A 19,592-nucleotide genomic window follows, 5' to 3' on the forward strand; every position below is an offset into this window, starting at 1 on the left:
ATTATAACTTTGGACTCTAATATCACATATTGGACATTGTTTTCCTGGACTATATTTGACCTTTCCTGAAAGGTCTACTTCTGAACTATATTCTTCACTTGTTTTTATTGACTTTATATATTCCTTTAATAAAGATATTAGATAGAATCTGGCCTCTGCTAAAAGCTCACCCGACCTGAGAATGGAGATGGCTTGCCAGGAGCCCCTAACAAGTCGTGCCCGCCGCCATCGCTGCCCACCGGAAGTCCACCGCCCCGCCCCATATCCTTGATGGTTACGGGGCAGGGCCAAGCGGCAACATGGCACAAGTGGCCGCCCATCTCACTGTTTCTCCCCTCGGTGGGAAGGTGTCTTTGGCAGGAAGGAGACAGCCCTCAGGCGCAGGCCAGGATCACTTCCCTGTCCTTAAAGGGGCAGCAGGGTGGCCTGGTTGGGGGACAGGTCAGGCCGCGGAGGCAGGAAGGCCACACCTGGGTGGAGGTGCCTCAACGGTTGCTGAAGGCACCATCTTCCAGCCTCAACTGCACCCCATAGAGGATGGCGCCTTCAGCAACTGCCTAATTTGCTTTGCGGTTGAACCGCCCCTGGTTACAGGGCCCCCATGAAAGTGGGGAAAACGCTATTTGTTTTACCTAAGAGATTCCCAGACTTCTCTGGGAATCTCTAGGTCCTTCATGAGATTCTATGGTCAATATCTGCCACAAATTGACCATAAAGTTCCAGTAAAGGACCTAAAGATTCTTAGACCATATCAATCAAATCTTAGAAAAATCAAATCTGCAAAAGTCAAATTGCAGATGTGGACAGCCAACTGCTTCTTTATGACAAGTATTTACAATGCTATGCATCTCTTGCCAGCAAGCAGCTTCTTGTGTGATGAAACTATGGGCCTTTAGCTCAATATAGTCTTTCTATATTTGATTAAAGACTGTGTTTGACGACCATGAGACCCACTCTTTTGAATAAATGTGCATAGTTTGGACCCTTAATACTTGAAAGCGTGTTACCTCTGCCAAAGTCAACTCTACCTTTCCAATGCCACAATTTATAAACCCCATATATTTGATTCCCCTTTGTGACTGTAGCACAAACCAAAAAGTTAGGTGGTTTGTCAAGGGAATTGCATGTTACCTTTTAACATCCCCACAGATAAAGTACAGTAGAGTCTCACTTATTCAAAGGTAAAAGGGCCTTGGATAAGCGAATATCTTGGATAATAAGGAGAGATTAAGGAAAACCTATTAAACATCAAATTAGGTTATGATTTTACAAATTAAGCACCAAAACATCATGTTATACAACAAATTTGACAGAAAAAGTAGTTCAATACACAGTAATGTTATGTTGTAATTACTGTATTTACGAATTTAGAACCAAAATATCATGATATATTGAAAACATTGACTGCAAAAATGGTTTGGATAATCCAGAAACTTGGATAAGCGAGGCTTGGATAAGTGAGACTCTACTGTATATGAAAATGTGTTAATGCAAAGAAACTAATTGAAAAGCAATAGAAGCAAGAATATATTTCACAAAAAATAATTTCAGAAACATATCCGCTGCAGATATGAAAGTCATCCTGTACAGCAAACATTTCACTAATATGGATGTGGCTGTCTCATATAAGATCTACCTAGACATAACGATACTTTCAATCACTTCCTGTGCTCACGAAATAGAAAGGATAAATGTGAAAGGCAATTTAAAGTGTAAACCAGGTCTGACATTGTTGTGGACTATTATATGCCTTTTGAAATGAACTTGCTATCCTGTAGCACTTGCCTCTTGCTGTTTATGAAATGAATGGATTAGCCAGAAAACACATTTTCTTTACAGTGTTGGTTTACACCAAGTTCAAACATCATTTCATAGGGATATTTGTTGTTTAGGCTAGGTCATTTCATTGTAGGATGAGAATGACAAGTTAATATTTCATCAATCTATTTTTGTGGTTTTTAATTATTTTCCAAGAGACAAAGTGTTAACTTGTTTTGGCAGAAATATCAGTCAGTGAGTGGTGAGTGGACACCTTGAAATGCTTTGGCTATTCTGCAGATTTCATTTGCTGTTTCTGAATATCTAGTTTGGATACCATACATGTAGTTAAATCTGTAACAAATGTTTGTAGTAGCAAAATACACACAGCTGCCTCGGAGCTGAATCAGCTGCACATGAATATGTCAGATAAGATTTTGGACTTACACATCCACGAGAATCTAGTTAAGCTCAAAGTTCACTCAGTGGCCTGTGGAAATGCTGAAAAATTATGACTAGAGAGATACAATTCTCACATGAAGAAATAATGCATTGCCTGCTAGGCATCTGCCAAATTGCTTGGCATAGTACGTGATAAACCAGTGATTAGATCTGTACCAAGTGTTCAGTCAAAATATCCTTTATTGTGATTTGCATCCATTGGTTCAGTCCCTTTTTGCACCCTCTTCTATGTGAAGTATCATATTGCCTTTCAGTCTTCTCTTTCCCAGTCTAAGCATACCAGCCATCTTTCATGACTTAATTTCCAAATCTCTTTGCATCTCGGTCACTGTCTTGTGGACATATTCCAGTTTGTCAATATACTGCTTAAAGTGTTGTGTCTTGGACACAATACTGCAGATGAGATCTGACCGAAACAGAATGAAGTTGTATTAGTAGTATCCTTTATCTGATCTTAATATGCTAAAAGCGCCAAATACCATGTGGTTTTGGAAGCAAAGCAGGATCAGCTCTGATTAGTACATATGGAAGATCGCCAATTTATACCAGGTAGGTGTTGTAGATTATATTTCAGAGGAGGGAATGGGCAAAACCACCTTTGAGTATTTCTTTCCTTAAAAATGCATAAAATTAATCTGGTCAGCATAAGTCAACAAGCAGCTGCAGGCATGCACTCACATTAGTTCCCATGATCTAGACATTATACTTCTTTTCTGAAACCTAAAATTGCATTGTTGACACACACTCAGCTTATGGCTGACCCCTAGGATAGTTTCAGAACATGCTGTTGGGAAGCCAGGTGTCACCTATCCTTTTTGTGTAGCTGATCTCTCCTACCTAAATGTAAAACCCTCAAATTTAAGTATGAGCCAGTGGACAGCACATCAAATTTGTTGGGTCCCTTTCAACTGCAACTGGGTGCAGACCCACAAGTAATAAGACATCAGCCCTGGCCTTGTCTTTCTCAACTGCAGAGTACGCCTGTCCTGTCTGGCAAAAGTCTGCCCATGCAAAGCAGGTGGACATAGCACTGAATGAAACATGCAAAATAATCACAGGATGCCTTAAACCTACACCTGTTGATAAACTCTACAAGTTAGCTGGCATTGCCCCTCCTGACATGCGACGGGAAGTTGCTGCTAACTGCGAGAGAAATAAGGTCGAACATTGTGAAAGCCATCCACTGCATGACTATCGGCCTCCTCCCAACCGACTCAAATCAAGGAAGGGCTTCATGAGAACCACCACTCCTCTTGATGTTCCTCCAGCAACAGCAAGGGTGTCCCTCTGGGCAGCTAAACCTGGCAATTCTAACTGGATGGCCCCCCATGAGGGCCTTCCTCCCAGGGCAAACCAAGAATGGGCAACTTGGAAGTCCCTAAACAGACTGAGAAGCGGAGTGGGTAGATCTAAAGACAACCTGGCAAGATGGCACTACCTGGAGAAATCTTCCACCTTGTGTGACTGTGGAGCAGAACAAACAACTCCTCATATGTATGCTTGCCCACAATGTCCTGCCTCATTTACGGAGGAGGAGTTGTTTAATGCTACGGACAATGCAGTTGCTGTTGCCCGCTTTTTTTCCAAAACTATTTAGTTGCTTGTGATTTTCTTCCCCCCCCCCCCATCATTTTAAAATGTATCTGTATGCAATGCAGACAGAAATAAATAAATAAACTGCAATCCTGTGATTCTATAAATACAAGATGTATACATGTATGTCTCTTAAGTCCTGATTCTGTCCTACTCCTCTCAGTTTGATGTCACATGCCAATTTGATGAACATCCCCTCATCATTTTATTTTACATTCATCCCCTGTTTTGTGGCCTATCCTCACACATCTAGTATAAATCTAATTCTTTCCTAGCTATCTTCAAGACAGTTTATAAGTACATTGTCATGATGGGAACTAGTGAGCACCAGAAAGCTGCCTCAGGAGCAAAACTCATATAGAGGAAGAATAGAATACTTGTAAAGGAACTGACACATGCATATAACCTACTTGTCTTATTCTGTTATGAGCTACTTGTCCACAAGCCATTCAGCCGTATGGGAATATGTATAAAATAAGTTATATTCAAACATAGGATTGATCTCAACCAGTGGTTCTCAACCTGTGAGTCCCCAGGTGTTTTGGCCTACAACTCCCAGAAATCCCAGTCAGTTTACCAGCTGGTTTTCTGGGAGTTGATGGCCAAAACATCTGGGGACCCACAAGCTGAGAACCACTGATCTAAACTCTACCTGCTGTAAATGGAAGGGCTCCTTCCATCCTCAGAATGCTTTTAATCCAACAAACCAGATCTGTTTTCCCCTCCAGATCTAACATTATCTTTCCGGAAAGTTTCTGAACTCTATATTTTCAAAGGAAATGACTTGTTATAAGTGGAAGGAAGCATAAACAAATCATCTCTTACCCTTCACAACTAGCAGTATTTTGTCAAGAGAATTTGTTGTGAATTTTCATCAAGTCAACTTCTACTTATGGTGACCCTATGAATAAGAGACCTACAAGCAATCTCCTCATCAACCACTCTGCTGAGGTCTTGCAGAGTCAGGACTGTGGCTTCCTCAATTGAGTCTATCGACCTGGAATGCTTCCTTTCTCTTTTCCTGCTGCCTGCTACCTGACTAAGCATTGTTTTTTCTTCGTGTACTCTGTGAATGCACACTAATGGAAAGACTGCACCTGCATGGGCTCCAACGGAAACTCTTCCAAGCTAAAAGTTTGAAATTTCGCAGTAACCCCGCCCCTCTCCCTGGAGGGCATAAAAGGCCGCCCTCGGCGCTTGCTCCCCAGTTCCTTTTTTTCCACCGCAAAGCTCACATCTGACTCTTCGTTCTTTCTCTGCTTATGTCGACTACGCGCTTCAAGTGCTGCACTCAATGTGCCGCTAAGATTCCGGATTCCGATGGCCACGCCAAGTACCTCCTCTGTCTTGGCGAGGGCCACGTTGTCGGTACCTGCCGGATCTGCCTGGCCTTTACGGCCCAAGCAAGGAGGAACAGGGCTGCCAGACTTGGAGCTGCCCTCTACGAAAGATCCCTTGCTCCCTAATCGGCCGCCTGACATCGACCTCAATGGCGACAAGACCTGCTAAATCCGCATCGGTCTCCTCTAAGGTTTCTAAGACCTCGAAGGGAAAGCCTTCGAAACAGCCTTGCACGGTCACTACGGCCACCGTGTCAACCCGTTCCGGCAAAGTTGGTCCATCTACGACCTCGAGTTCCCTGGCCTCGGTGGTCTCAGTCTGGTCCCACATGGCCTCACCGCCGTCATGTTCTGCAATGAAGATTTCTTTCAAAAGGGCTCAGGAAGAATCCCGATGAGCCCAGTCTGACTCGTCTAGCAGAGCCCGACAAACATCTGCAAAGGCCTGCCTTTTCACCCATTGCTCCCGTCGATCACAGTTACGACCGACGCATCCAATTTTGTGTGGGGGGCTCACACGGGCAATCTCACGGTCCGAGATCTCTGGTCTCCTCAAGAAAGAACTCAACACATAAACTTTCTCGAACTCTTAACGATCTTCAAAGCTCTTTGAGCTTTTGCCCACTTCCTCCCCCACAAAACAGTGCAACTCCTGACGGACAATGCCATTGCCATGTATTACATCAACAAGCAGGGCGGTACCGGCTAGAGAAAGCTGATGTCTCTCTCGTCGGAGATCTGGCTGTGGTGCATAGCCCGAGACATATCCCTGACGGCAGTTCACCTTCTGGGCACCCAAAACACTCTAGCGGACTCACTCAGCAGGATTGCGACCTCTCCCCACGAGTGGCGCCTCGATCCCGAGATTCTCCATCACGTCTTCAACGAATGGGGGTGGCCAACTCTAGACCTCTTTGCCTCCCCCACCAACACCCAACTTCCCCGCATCGGGGCAAGACTGCTGCCTCAGGGATGCTTTTCTCCTGGATTGGTCCGCCGAACCTGTCTATCTTTTCCCCCGTTTCCTCAAACCCCAAGGGCACTGGAAAGGCTTCATCTGACCTCGGCATCGGCAATCTTTATAGCTCCTGCTTGGCCTCTCCAACCGTGGTACCCAACCCTTCTACAGATGTGCTCAGGAATCTTTCGCACTCTCCCGTTGGTTTCTCATCTCCTCACCTTCCAGGGAGGACAGGTTCTCCATCCGGACATTCCGTCCCTACATTTGACGGCGTGGAGGATTCTTCCCTGAGCTCCTTCCACCCGTACCTCCAGGCGATCCTCTGGGCGGCTCATAAACCAGCGACATCGAGAGCCTACGCCTACAAGATTGCTAAATTCCAGGCCTTCCTTCAGCTTTGTAATATCGATTCCTCCTCCAGGTCAGTCCCGTTGGTCTTGGACTTTCTTCTCACCCTTGCAGACCAACAATTGTCCTTGGCCTCAATGAAGTCCTACCTGGCTGCCCTTTCCTGGCACTTCCAATGTCATGGACATCCTTCCTTGTTTTCAAGTCACCTTGTAAAGACCTTTCTTCAGGGCTACAATAACCTCCGTCCTCCGGTGCATCCTCTGAGCCTCAAGCTCGTCTTGTCTCAACAGACTTCCTCGCCATTCGAGCCGATGGTGTCCGCCGATCTTCACCTTCACCAATTTAAGGGAGATGTTGATAAGCTGGAATGTGTCCAGAGGAGAGCAATGAAAATGATCAAGGGCCTGGAGAACAAGCCCTACGAGGAGTGGCTTAAAGAGCTGGGCATGTTTAGCCTGCAGAAGAGAAGGCTGAGAGGAGACATGATAGCTATTTATAAATATGTGAGGGGAAGTCATAGGGAGGAGGGAGCAAGCTGTTTTCTGCTGCCCTGGAAACTAGGATGCAGAACAATGGCTTCAAACTACAGGAAAGGAGATTCCACTTGAACATCAGGAAGAACTTCCTTACTGTGAGAGCTGTTCGGCAGTGGATGGCCATCTGTTGGGGGCGCTTTGAATGTGATTTTCCTGCTTCTTGGCAGGGGGTTGGACTGGATGGCCCATGAGGTCTCTTCCAACTCTATTATTCTATGATTCTATGGGGAGGAAAGGATAATATCAAAATGATTTATATTGATGCTTGCAATTATTAATCGTATTTCAAGGACCTCAGAAGGTACAGTCTAAATGTGTTAGCGTGAAGTTAGTAGGTTGTTTATTTCTACTAGTAATTGAACAGGAAAATATTTTATTTTCCTGGAGAGTCAGTGCAGTTTTATAAAAGCTAGCTGTGCCCGGTCACACATTGCTGCAACCTATGGGAATCATTTTGTTGGCCAGGTGGAATAGCAGTGAATAGCCTTGCAGCCTCAAAGCCTGGCCATTTTTTTATGGGAATACTTATTTGGTGAGCTGGAATGCGATAGAATAGGCTTGTTGCTTGGAAGGCTGGGTACTTGCGTTCTAGGGGAATGGTTTTTTGGGCTTTTAGAATTGCAATGAATAGCCTTACTACTTCAAAGCCTGGCTACTTGCTAGGTAGCAAGCAGCCAGGCTTTGAAGTAGTGAGGCTATTCACTAGGGGAATCTTTGGTTGGTCAGCCTTCTACCAAGGTTAATCCTTTGTTGGTCTGGTTCAATTGCACTGAATAGCCTTGCAGCTTCAATGCCTGGCTATGTTATAGCTAGGGGAATTCTTGTTTGGTGAGTTGGAGTAGCACCCTCAGTCAAAGAGCTGCTTTGAAGCCTGGCTACTTGCTTTGTAGGGAAATCATTGTTTGGCCAGCTTGAATTGCACCGAATAGCCTTGCAGCTTGCAAGCCTGGCCGCTTTCTACCTTGTGGAATCCTTGGTTGCCCAGGTTGAATAGCAATTAATAGTCTTGGTGCGGCAAGTATGAATGCTGCAATTAGTCACCTTGAGTAGCATTTAATGGCCTTGCAGCTTCAAAGCCTGGATACTTCCTGCCTGGGGGATTCCTTTGTTGGGAGGTGTTAGCTGGCCCTGATTGTTTTCTATCTGGAATTTCCCTGTTTTCAGAGTGTTGTTCTTTATTTATTGTCCTGATTTTAGAGATTATATTGTTCTGTATTATTATACCACAGAATATTATATATTATATTTATAATCTTATATTATCTGCTTAGAACTGGATTATATGAGGCCCCTTCTACACAGCTGTATAAAATCCACATTGAACTGGGTTATATAGAATCATAGAATCATAGAATCATAGAATAGTAGAGTTGGAAGAGACCACATGGGCCATCTAGTCCAACCCCCTGCTAAGAAGCAGGAAATCGCATTCAAAGCACCCCCGACAGATGGCCATCCAGCCTCTGCTTAAAAGCCTCCAAGGAAGGAGCGTCCACCACGGCCCCGGGGAGAGAGTTCCACTGTCGAACAGCTCTCACAGTGAGGAAGTTCTTCCTGATGTTCAAGTGGAATCTCCTTTCCTGTAGTTTGAAGCCATTGTTCCGTGTCCTAGTCTGCAGGGCATCAGAAAACAAGCTTGCTCCCTCTTCCCTATGACTTCCCTTCACGTATTTGTACATGGCTATCATATCTCCTCTCAGCCTTCTCTTCTGCAGGCTAAACATGCCCAGCTCTTTAAGCCGCTCCTCATAGGGCTTGTTCTCCAGACCCTTAATCATTTTAGTCGCCCTCCTCTGGACGCTTTCCAGCTTGTCAACATCTCCCTTCAACTGTGGTGCCCAAAATTGGACACAGTATTCCAGGTGTGGTCTGACCAAGGCAGAATAGAGGGGGAGCATGACTTCCCTGGATCTAGACGCTATTCCCCTATTGATGCAGGCCAGAATCCTGTTGGCTTTTTTAGCTGCCGCATCACATTTAACTTGTTGTCCACAAGGACTCCAAGGTCTTTTTCGCACACACTGCTGTCAAGCCAGGCGTCCCCCATTCTGTATCTTTGATTTCCATTTTTTCTGCCGAAGTGAAGTATCTTGCATTTGTCCCTGTTGAACTTCATTTTGTTAGTTTTGGCCCATCTCTCTAGTCTGTCTGCATGACAGTGTGCACTCAAGATACTTCAGTTCAAAGCAGATACTGTGGATTATGTGGCCTGGTATTCTGGGTTATATAGTTATGTGGGAGGGCCTTGAGTCTACACTGCCATAGAATCCAGTTCAAATCAGATAATCTGCATTTTATAGATTAGTGTGGATGAGGCCTAAGTGCACTCGTCCGTCATTTTGGCTGAGGGAATTGCTAGGATACAAAGTGGGCGGGGCATAAAGAGGGCCGGGCCTACAGTTCTAAGCTGTTTCTAACGGGGGAAAACAGCTCTTTCTCATCCTCTAATTTTGGCTTAATTTTTCTAGGGTTTTTTATTGAAAGACATAGACTGGATGACTATGTCTTTTGTGGCTAAATTTGGTGTGATTTGGTTCAGTGGTTTTGCTGTTTACTCCATAATAAAATTGCACATTACATTTTTATATATATAGATAGACTAGCTGTGCCCGGCCACGCGTTGCTGTGGAAAAGTGGTGGTGGTATTGGTTAAAAATTGTTGTGTAATTTTTATTTGACATTTGTATTTTTTTATTAATTTTATTGTAAGTTATCTTTTTATTTATTATATTTTATTATTTTCTTGTATTATTTTAGTTATTTTCTGTTTTTATAGTATTTTATTGTATTCATCTTTTAGTGTTTTTAATTATTTTTTATTGGGTTGCTAGGAGACCAAGTTGGAGGAGCTTAGCCTTCTAACTGGCAGCAATTGGATAAAAGCAATTATTCCTCTCCCTCTAATTAGGACTTTATTTTTCTTTTCTTTTTGTTGTATCAACCTAGAGGTGTGGATGATGGGTTGTGTTGTCAAATTTCGAGGTTGGGGGGCCTGTAGTTTTGTTGTTTTGTGGGTCGCCGTGATGCCATCACTCTTTTATATATATAGATGGGTGTACAGCCAAGATGGGTGGAAATGTATGTGTGGAGGGGAGATTGTAATCGCACCTGTTTCCCCCAATCTTTACAGGCTGTTAATTCTATTCTTTTCATCAAAATCACTACACCATCTGTAGGCTTTGTAGTCTTTGAAAAGGAGGCACATATATAAAGGTTCAGAGCTTTCAGGTGCTAGAGTAAATTCGCATAGGTCTTACCTATAGATTGAAGGACAAGTAATGGAAGAATAACAAGCAGTGCAATACCTAACATAAGTTAACCCTTTTCATCCCATTAGTAAGAAACAGGAATGGATCACTTTTAAGGCATTTTGCTGAGTGGCACCAATTATTTTTGAAATTAACTTTCCAAGCTCTGACATGCACACTCACACCTCTGTACATAATGCAGCTTTCCATATTATAAACAAAAAAGGTGCATGCAACATTTACATTCTAGATCATTGCTGATATATGTGAGCCACTTAAATTTCTTATTATTGTGGTTCTCAAGAACAGGGTCCTCAGATATTACAACTCCCAGAATTCCTGAGCATTAGTCACACTGACTGGGAATTTGGGAATGTGAAATCCAAAATATCTGAAGGTCCAGACTTTTGAGAATCACCAACTTAACACACACTTTATGTGGAGCTACACTGGAGATTGATTTGGAACCTGCAGCTCCAAATGCAAAGTGCAACAATGGCGTATAGGGATGTTCTGTGTTCAATTATTCATTCCTGCAAGGGAGAACAAAAAAATTACTACATATACTCGTGTATAAGTCAGTCTCATGTATAAGTCGAGGGCATATTTTGGGCCGAAAATTATGTATTTTTATATGACTTGTATATAAATCAAGGGTCATATTGCAGAAAAAGGAAAGCACCAGCACTATCCAGGGCCTTCTCCAGTGTGACTTCCTCTAACTATGTAAAAGAGGGCTGGTAAGCCAGTGATCTGTGAGATGAACCTGAACTACAACTCCCAATATCCCTCAGTCTGATATGTATTGGAAGATGCTGATGGAAATTGTAATCTAGCATCTGGTCACACATTTTTCACTTTGGCTAAAATCATCAGTCGTGTGTGATTAGATATACTTCCAGTGTGGAAGTGTTTCCACTGGCGGATTAAATAAAACTTATTTGTTTACTAATGGATTTTCCAGACTGTCAGTATTTTAAGCTACATCAGCTTCTTGAGAACTAGTTATTTATTATTATTATTATTATTATTATTATTATTATTATTATCATCATCATCATCATTATTATCTTTCAAATGTTTGAACTGATACAGTTTGTTGTAATTTGCTTTGGTGATTTTTGTGAAAAGACAAAACGTCAAACAACAAGAAGAAAAATTCTAATGGCATCTGAAATCAAGAAGACCTGAAGCTGTTTGGCTATAAATTCAAATTTGCTAATAAATCTTTTGCAAGCCCATTCAAAGGTCTTTTCATTTAATTTCCTTGATTGCAAAGCAAGGAATTGCCACTAATGTATTTCAAGGTCAACTTGGAGAAAATAACTGTGAACACATCTGTGCTTTTCTCCTGATTCCCTTTGAAAACAATACTGCAGCTTGAAGTGTGATTTATTGTTATAATTGTATTATTTTACCTTGTTTAATGTGTTATGTTGTTATGTAATGTTTGTGTTGCTTTTATGATTGTAAACCGCCCTAAGTCCCATCCGGGAGATAGGGCGGTATATAAATAAAGTTATTATTATTATTATTATTATTATTATTATTATTATTATTATTATTGTTGTTGTTGTTGTTGAAGTTCATGATAGGAACCATGAATTTAGAGTCCAGGGAATTGCAGAAAAATATTGCCTGTTAATGGGTCTGTAGTGGTTGGTGTGGGTAGGCTGGCTGTAAGAAACAGACCTTGCAAATTGACAGAATTATATCTTCTTTCCCCCATTCATTTCACTACAGTGGGGATTATTGTACAAGATGTAAAATGGCAATATAGAAGAAAGTTGCTCCAGAATAGCATGGCCTGACAAGTGGAAAGAGAAGGTATCTTGCGTCATGGAAGAATTGTTATAAATGTGGAGGGAGGAAACAACTCCACATGTGAATAGCTATGAACAGTGAAATTAATGTTCATATAAATCATCCATTCCTGATTGTGGTTCAGTTTTAACACCTGACAATATATTGCAGTCTCCTCAGTTTTTAAATGGTAGAGATGCCATTTTGCAATGATGCATGATTCATTCATTGCTCATTATGTTGCTGCTGATCTTTCTTTCTCTCTCCATCCAACAAGAAAGCCTCATACGAGGGAGGGGGGTGAATGCATTGAGTAGCACACCACTTAAATTCAATTGCTGGCTTTTCAATTGGTTACCTGCTCTCTTAATCTAACCAATCTCAATTCATTCCCACTAAAGCCCACCCTCCTCCCTATTCTTGCTAGACTGAGGTTAGCAGGGTGCCTGTTAACTGGATACTGAATACATGCAGCACGAGAGCATCTTTTTATACAAAATGATCAGCACTATATTTGAATAGGGAGAAAAGAATCTAGAAATCTGTCTCTTTAACAAGACATGAGTTTCTAAATGGAAGAAGATACTCAGGACTCTCTTTTGTTAACTATGATCGTTGCTTATATTCAAACTCATAAGTTTTTGTGTGTAAATTATAGACCTTTTCTTTTAAAGTGAGAAGAAAATGCCTCAACAGGCATTTTAAAGAAAGAGCCATAGTAACAGCATCAACGGTGAAGCCTTTCTGCAGCTCATTCTAAGCTTTTATTTCACAGTAACTCAGTTTGAAAGCAGTACAGAAGTTGTGGGGCATTTTTGTTGTTTTTTTTCTTCATCTTTCTTCTCTCCTGCCAGTTTTGAAATGCCATCCAAAGAGTCTTGGTCAGGGCAGAAAGCTAATAGATCTGCCGTTCACAACTCAAAACAAGAGAGCCGTCAAAGAGATTTATTGATGGCAGCCTTGGGAATGCGGCCGGGCTTTCAAAAGTCATCTGTGACAATCTGGCAACCTCTTAAACTCTTTGCTTATTCACAGCTGACATCACTTGTCAGAAGAGCAACTCTAAAAGAAAATGAGCACATCCCAAAATATGAGAAGGTTCACAGTTTCAAGGTAAGACATTCATTCATATGCTTCATTAAACAGAAAGCTAATGAAATGTTCAAGGATTCTTTTGGACTCTGATAGGGTTGCTCTACCCCTTGTGTTTGTCCTGAAGCTGAACAAAACATCCAAGCAGTATTATTTCATTAAGATACCATTTTAAATTAAATGTCTTTAAGTAGATGAAGTAATCAATAATGCCTTTTGTGCATATGTGTTCGTATATAATTGTGTCTTAATAATCAGTGTTCATTAGTAGTTCAAAGGTATCCAAAGATTTTCTAAAATCCCATCTGTGATCAAAGTTTTAACCAACCTTTCTCTGCTCATTTCTATAAAATAGTGTTAGATGGCAGAAGCATGCTCTGTTGCATCTGGACAGAGCTGATGGTCTACATTTCTTCTACTTCCTAGTTCATATTTTCCCCTTCATTAATAAATTGACTCTGATGAAAAGAGTACATCTTTACTGCAAAGCTGTTAAAACTGATGACTTGATTAAAATGTAGTTGTTTTATGTTGTTTCTCATTGCTTCTGCATTCATTTTTTTAAAATGTGATGGCTTTCTTTTTTTCTTGAGAACTGAAGACAACTATATTCTTGAGGGGGGGGGGGTCCTGTGTCATTATTATGAATAAACAGACTTTCCAGCCAGTTCAGTCAATGTATGTTTAATTAAGGTATTGCAAATATAATAATCTTATGCTGTCTGAGAATAGTGTACTAAAGATTCTGCTACAATGACTTTATGCTCTACAAAGGTGCTAGCAATTGTGGTGAGGATTAAGATTTGACCTATGCTGCTTTTTAAGTACAATTTCTGTATCCTTTCCTTTGAAAACAGTTAGCATGTATTCGCCTTAGAAATGGGTCATCAAGTGTGCATACCTTTCAGTAATAGAATGCATACAAAAGTTGCATCCCCTCCAGATAAATCAGAAAACCCATGTGTGTACCAAGAGCTCTGGTTTGCAGATGTTTAGGAGAGTCATTGCTGTATTAGATCCAAGCTTGGATAAGCGAATATCTTGGATAATAAGGAGGGATTAAGGAAAAGCCTATTAAATATCAAATTAGGTTATGATTTTACAAATTAAGCACCAAAACACTATGTTATACAACAAATTTGACAGAAAAAGTAGTTCAATACGCAATAATGTTATGTTGTAATTACTGTATTTACTAATTTAGCACCAAAATATCACGATATATTGAAAACATGACTACAAAAATGGCTTGGATAATCCAGAGGCTTGGATAAGCGAGGCTTGGATAAGTGAGACTCTACTGTACTTTATTGTAATTGTGCCTGGAGGATATAGTTTATACTTTGTCTAACATGCATATAATTTCCATCTGATGCTTTCCAGAAATTTTGGACTGCAACTCCTCTAATTGCTAAATGTTGGTCTTTGGCTTTACTCTGCTCAGGACTATAAATTCAGGCCTAAATTGTATGCCTAGGATTTAAAGGCTAGAGAAAAATGTCTTAAAAGATTGGGATGCCAATGGGGAAGTCTTTGAATTTGACATTAAGCAAATCACTTTCTCTCTCAGATCCCTCCCACCTGCAACAAGGGAGCAGTACCAACTTAGCTTGTGGAGTTGTTATAAGGATTTCTATCTGTGTAATGAATATGAAGTGCTTTATATCTTACAAACAGCACCTCATAAATTATTCCTCAAATTCAAAATTGTTCATCACATTTCACAGTTATATTATAATTCAGAAGCAGGAGGTATCTTACTGATGCCTCATGCACAAGATGCACTTTATATTCCTCCAGTGCTTTTCGGGAAATCTGTATCCTTTTTAATCCCTCTAGTTTAGAACTTGTATATACATTCAAATCAAATGACAATTTATAGCAACCCCATGAAAAAATTGTGTATGTGCCTTCCAAATCACACAGTGACCTCATGGATTTAATAGGGCTTTCTTAGGCAAATAATGCTCAGAAAATGGGTTTGCAAGTTCCTTCCTTTGAAATATAACTAACAGCAGCTGGGTTTCACTGGTGGTCTCCTAGCCTGGTCTGATATTCTTAGCTTCCAGCATCAGATAGGATCTGGTGTGTTTTGGATGTAACACCTACAACTACTTTCCTATGGTAAGTTGTATCCAAGATGCATTGATTTCCAAAGAATGAAAGCAGGGGTTTGGCAAATTGTGACCTTGGAGTTCACATGAAGCCCCAGGCCTGTTCTATGGACAACCACTTGTTCTCTTCAGATCCTCCTAAACGTCTCTTTTGGCCAAGAAAAGGGTGGACTGTGTCATCTGGAAGCCTCCAAGAGTGGTGATTTGCCCTTACTGTCGGTTTCCAGAAGCCCTGTTTTTCAAACCTAAAAGTGCATGTCCAACCATTTCCAGATTTACTTCTGGTGCGTTTGGCTTGAGAGGTTGCATTTTGGTTTGGTTTGAGTTTTTTTGACTGCCTGGGAGGTGTTTGGGTGGTCCTAGTTACCCTCCTGGTCTCTATGCATAGCAGAATCCCATATTCAAGCTAGGTTTTATTAATTTCCTAATTTCAATCTTTAAGGCAACCCATGGTGCAATCCTTTGCACTTTAGTAGAATATCTTGCTGCATTTGTGCAGTAGGAATGCAGACAACTCATCCAGAAATGTGTCTCTCGTGACGTTCCAGTGCATATAAATGCATAACCTGCCTTCTTCTATGAGATTTGTGTCTGCTTTATCATTTTCTTTTCTGACCTGATAAATGCAGAAATCATATTAAAATCGGGAGAAAACCCTACAGCTAAAATGTCTCCCTGGCAACAAACAACTTGCTGAATTTTAAAAATAAAGCAGGAGTTTGAACAACACTGCCTTTAGCATAACTTCGGGGAATTATGGTGAACAGAAGAGAATATCTCTCTGCATGTCCTCACCAATCACAACTGATACACAGAAGGCACTATCAAAAGGCTGCCTTGGGTTAGCTGCAGAGATTATGATCACTCATAGGGGAAAAAAGCAGCCTCTCAAAGGAATGGAGCATAGGGACCCATTACAGTCCTGTTAGGATTCACTACAGTCAACATTCCCCCAGGAAATTTAAAATGAAAACAGGTGAAGAATTAAAATCAAAGAGCAAGTAGAATTTAAACAAAAACCAGGCACCATCTTGTTCAATTAATGTACCTTTTCAGTGACTTCATCAGATAACATAAGCTTTGTTTGTGTTAAATTAGAGCCCCTGTGATGGTAGTTTAAACATTATTGTTTGAAGAAAATGATTTGATTCTCCCATTTGGAATCACTGAATCATAGCTCTGAAAAACAACTAAATGGTGTTCATTGTATTGCTGCAGGGCTTGAGGGTGCATAGTTTACAGGCATCCTGGGCACATCTACTTTGAAAACTTGAAACTAATTTAACTATAGTGGGCCTTCTGCATAAAAGGCTTATTAAAAACCTACCATTTTATGAGAATGCAGAGAAAGCATTCTCATTTCTCTCCAGCCACCATAGTCATAACACAAGCTCCAGACATACCGATGATGTGCAACAAATGCATTTTTGGATCGATCAAGGATTAGGAACATTAGGAACAAGTTCTTATGTTGGCAAAAGGGGGTGAGATATTACACTGCTGGTGCTACGTTTTGGCTAAATCATTTGAAGGGAGGATTTGTTTTTTAGTCGAAGTTAATTTTTAAAAAATCATTCTTCAAATGCCTGAATAAAATAATAAAATAAAATAAAATGCCTGTATAAAATAATAAAACAAAGAATAAGCAAGCTTGCATGGCAATGATGGAGCACTAGTGGCAAAAAAAACAGCCTGAAGCAGGAACAAAATTGGCCTTAGGATCATGCATGACATATACAGCTTAAAGAATGTTTTTTGTGCAAAACACAGACATTGAAACCACATTTCAAAAAGGGTATGTTCTGTCTGGGAGTGGGACTTCTTAATCTTTGTGTTCTTTATACCCAAATCTTCACTAATACCCCAACAATAAAAGAGGGTACTGCTATTTATTTCCTATTGGATAAATAGAGACTTTGCAAGTAGGCCATTTTTGATGAGGTATTAGCTCAGAAGGTAAATGCCAAGAAACCATTCTTCCTTCAAATTGAGTTCTCAGTGGCTTCAACTTTTTTCAGTCATTTGGATTAAACAAAATAAGAATCATGGGACCAGATGGCATTTTCATGGCATTAAGTTGGATTGGATGGTCTTTTTGGTCTCTTCCAACTTTATGATTCTACTAGCTTGGGGACCCGGCGATGCCCGGGTCATTTGAGAATGGTATTATTTGTCTTTTAATGTTATGTATTCTGTTTGGAGTGGGTGAACTATAATTCCCAGAATCGTGGGTGAATCCTCCCGAAACCCTGCCAGTATTCTAAGTTAGCCATTTTGGGCGTGTGTACCAGGTGTGGTGCAGTATTCTCTGGATGGGGGTGAACTACTGTAATTTCCAGATTCCCGGTGCAATTGCCTTGAAATATCTATCAGTATCCACAGCAGGCAGTATTCAGTCTGTGTGCCAAGTTTGATCTAGATTCGTCATTGGCTGGGTTCAGTGGTCTTTGGATGGAGATGAACTACAACTCCCAAAATCAAGGCCCCTTCCCACAAATACCTGCAGTATGTTCAGTAGGTCATGAGGGTTCTCTGTGTGAAGTGTGGTCCTAGTGCATTGTCGGTGGGGGTCAGTGTTTATCTGGCTGCAGGTGAACTATAACTCCCTTTTCCCCAAACTTGTGCAATATGTTGTATTGGTTATGGGGGCTCTGTGTGTCAAGTGTGATGCTCATTCATTGCAGGTGAACTATAAATCCAAGTACCTACTACTCCTCAACTTCCAGTCCAGTTTCCCTCCAAACCCACCAGTAGTCAAATCTGGGCATATCAGGTCTGCATGGTTAGTTTGGCCGAGAGCCATCATTATTTGGGTTCATAGCGTTCTGGGTGTAGGTGAACTACAACTCCTCTATATTCCCCAGTAGGAGTGAGTGCTCTGACTTGATGCAGGGTGAACTACAACTTCCACCATGTGGAGTCAATCCCTAAACTCCTCCAGTAAGTTTAGTTGCAGCTCAGTTCTGCTGTGTTTGTTATGCAGAGAGATTTGAAAGGAAAGGTAGTGGGCGGAGCCATGCAAATTCCACAGCAATGGAGAACCCTGGGATGCCTGCCTGTGGTGGAAGAAAAAGCAAAATCTAGGATGAAATGGTCCCCAAACGAAAGCATTCCTTGGGTGGTGGGCTGTAGTGTTTGGGAAGGACATTGGCAGGGGCTGGGCTGCATGTTCATGGCGCTCGCTGTAACCGCAATGTCAGTGGAAAAGAGTGACTTGCTAGATTCTTAACCCTGGGAAGTATAGCCTGTTTGTGGAGGCTGGAGGCTGTCTGTGTGAGCAGACATCTGTGCCACATACACACATACAGGTTTTCACTTTTATTATGGATTTAGATGTTTGCTCCCCCACTAAAAGGAGTTTTAGTCCCAAATATTTTCATGGGATCTGAGCGAGATCTGATGTGTCTTTTGTTACAAGAGTATTGAGCCTGTCCAATTCTTGCTAGATATTTCTGATTGTATTTCAGAAATCAGCACATCTATTTTGGACCATAACTCCTGAGCTAACACAATGCAGATCAGCGAACAGTGTCAGCATTTCAGCAGTTTTGCTATTATAGCCACACAACCAACCAATATCCAATCCAGATTTTATCACTCACTTCATATAGGAGTTTGTTTGGTGTGGTTTTGTTTTCTTTACCTTTTATATTCCTAACTGTGAAAATAAACTGATGTACAAACTTTGTTCCTCTGGTTACTTATGCCTGGGGTGCTGACAAATAAAATGGGCCTACCAGCTCTTGATGGCAGTAGTCAGAAGTTTAACAAGAGTAAATCTACAATAAAAGCATCATGCTCATCAAATCCAGGTTTTGTTTTTTTATATAATTTTGATGACAAGCAAAGTACACAGGCTGTCTCTACATTCATAGAATCATAGAATAGTAGAGTTGGAAGAGACATCATGGGCCATCCATTCCAACCCCCCACTAAGAAGCAGGAAATCTCATTCAAAGCACCCCCTCCCAAACGTAGACCAGGAGCACCAGGAACATCCTTGGGAGAGTAATGGGCTCTCAGATGTATCTCAATGGATTGTCATTGATGAATGCACTGGGGATGTTGAGGAGGAGGACAACACTTTACACCTACATGATTCACTTCAACAGGAACACTCTTCAGGGGACATACTGTCTTGCACAAAAGGGACCCTGTCAATCCTCAAAGGAAACAGGTCATGGTAGTAGGTGACTCCCTCCTTAGAGGAACGGAAGCCATCATTTCCAGACCGGATGGGATGGCTCGAGAAACATGCTGCCTCCTGGGGGCAAAAATACACCATATCACTCAGAGGCTCAGCAGGCTCCTAAAGCCCCATCACCCTCCCCACC

The 19,592-nt window shown here is 41.4% G+C and overlaps 1 protein-coding gene across 11 annotated transcripts in view; it reads left to right on the forward strand.

The window, feature by feature from the left end:
• Nucleotides 1–19,592, forward strand: part of chn1 (chimerin 1) — a 225,299-nt gene that overhangs the window by 149,489 nt on the left and 56,218 nt on the right. For 10 of the 11 annotated variants that reach the window (XM_062969167.1, XM_062969162.1, XM_062969164.1 and 7 more), the window contains one exon: nucleotides 13,088–13,165. The exons of the other annotated variant lie outside the window; for it this stretch is intronic. In XM_062969167.1, the coding sequence (XP_062825237.1) occupies nucleotides 13,088–13,165 (78 nt within the window). The remainder of the gene's footprint in view (nucleotides 1–13,087; nucleotides 13,166–19,592) is intronic. 11 annotated transcript variants of the gene reach the window in all.

Source organism: Anolis carolinensis, chromosome 1, assembly GCF_035594765.1.
Source record: "Anolis carolinensis isolate JA03-04 chromosome 1, rAnoCar3.1.pri, whole genome shotgun sequence".
NCBI lineage: Eukaryota > Metazoa > Chordata > Lepidosauria > Squamata > Dactyloidae > Anolis > Anolis carolinensis.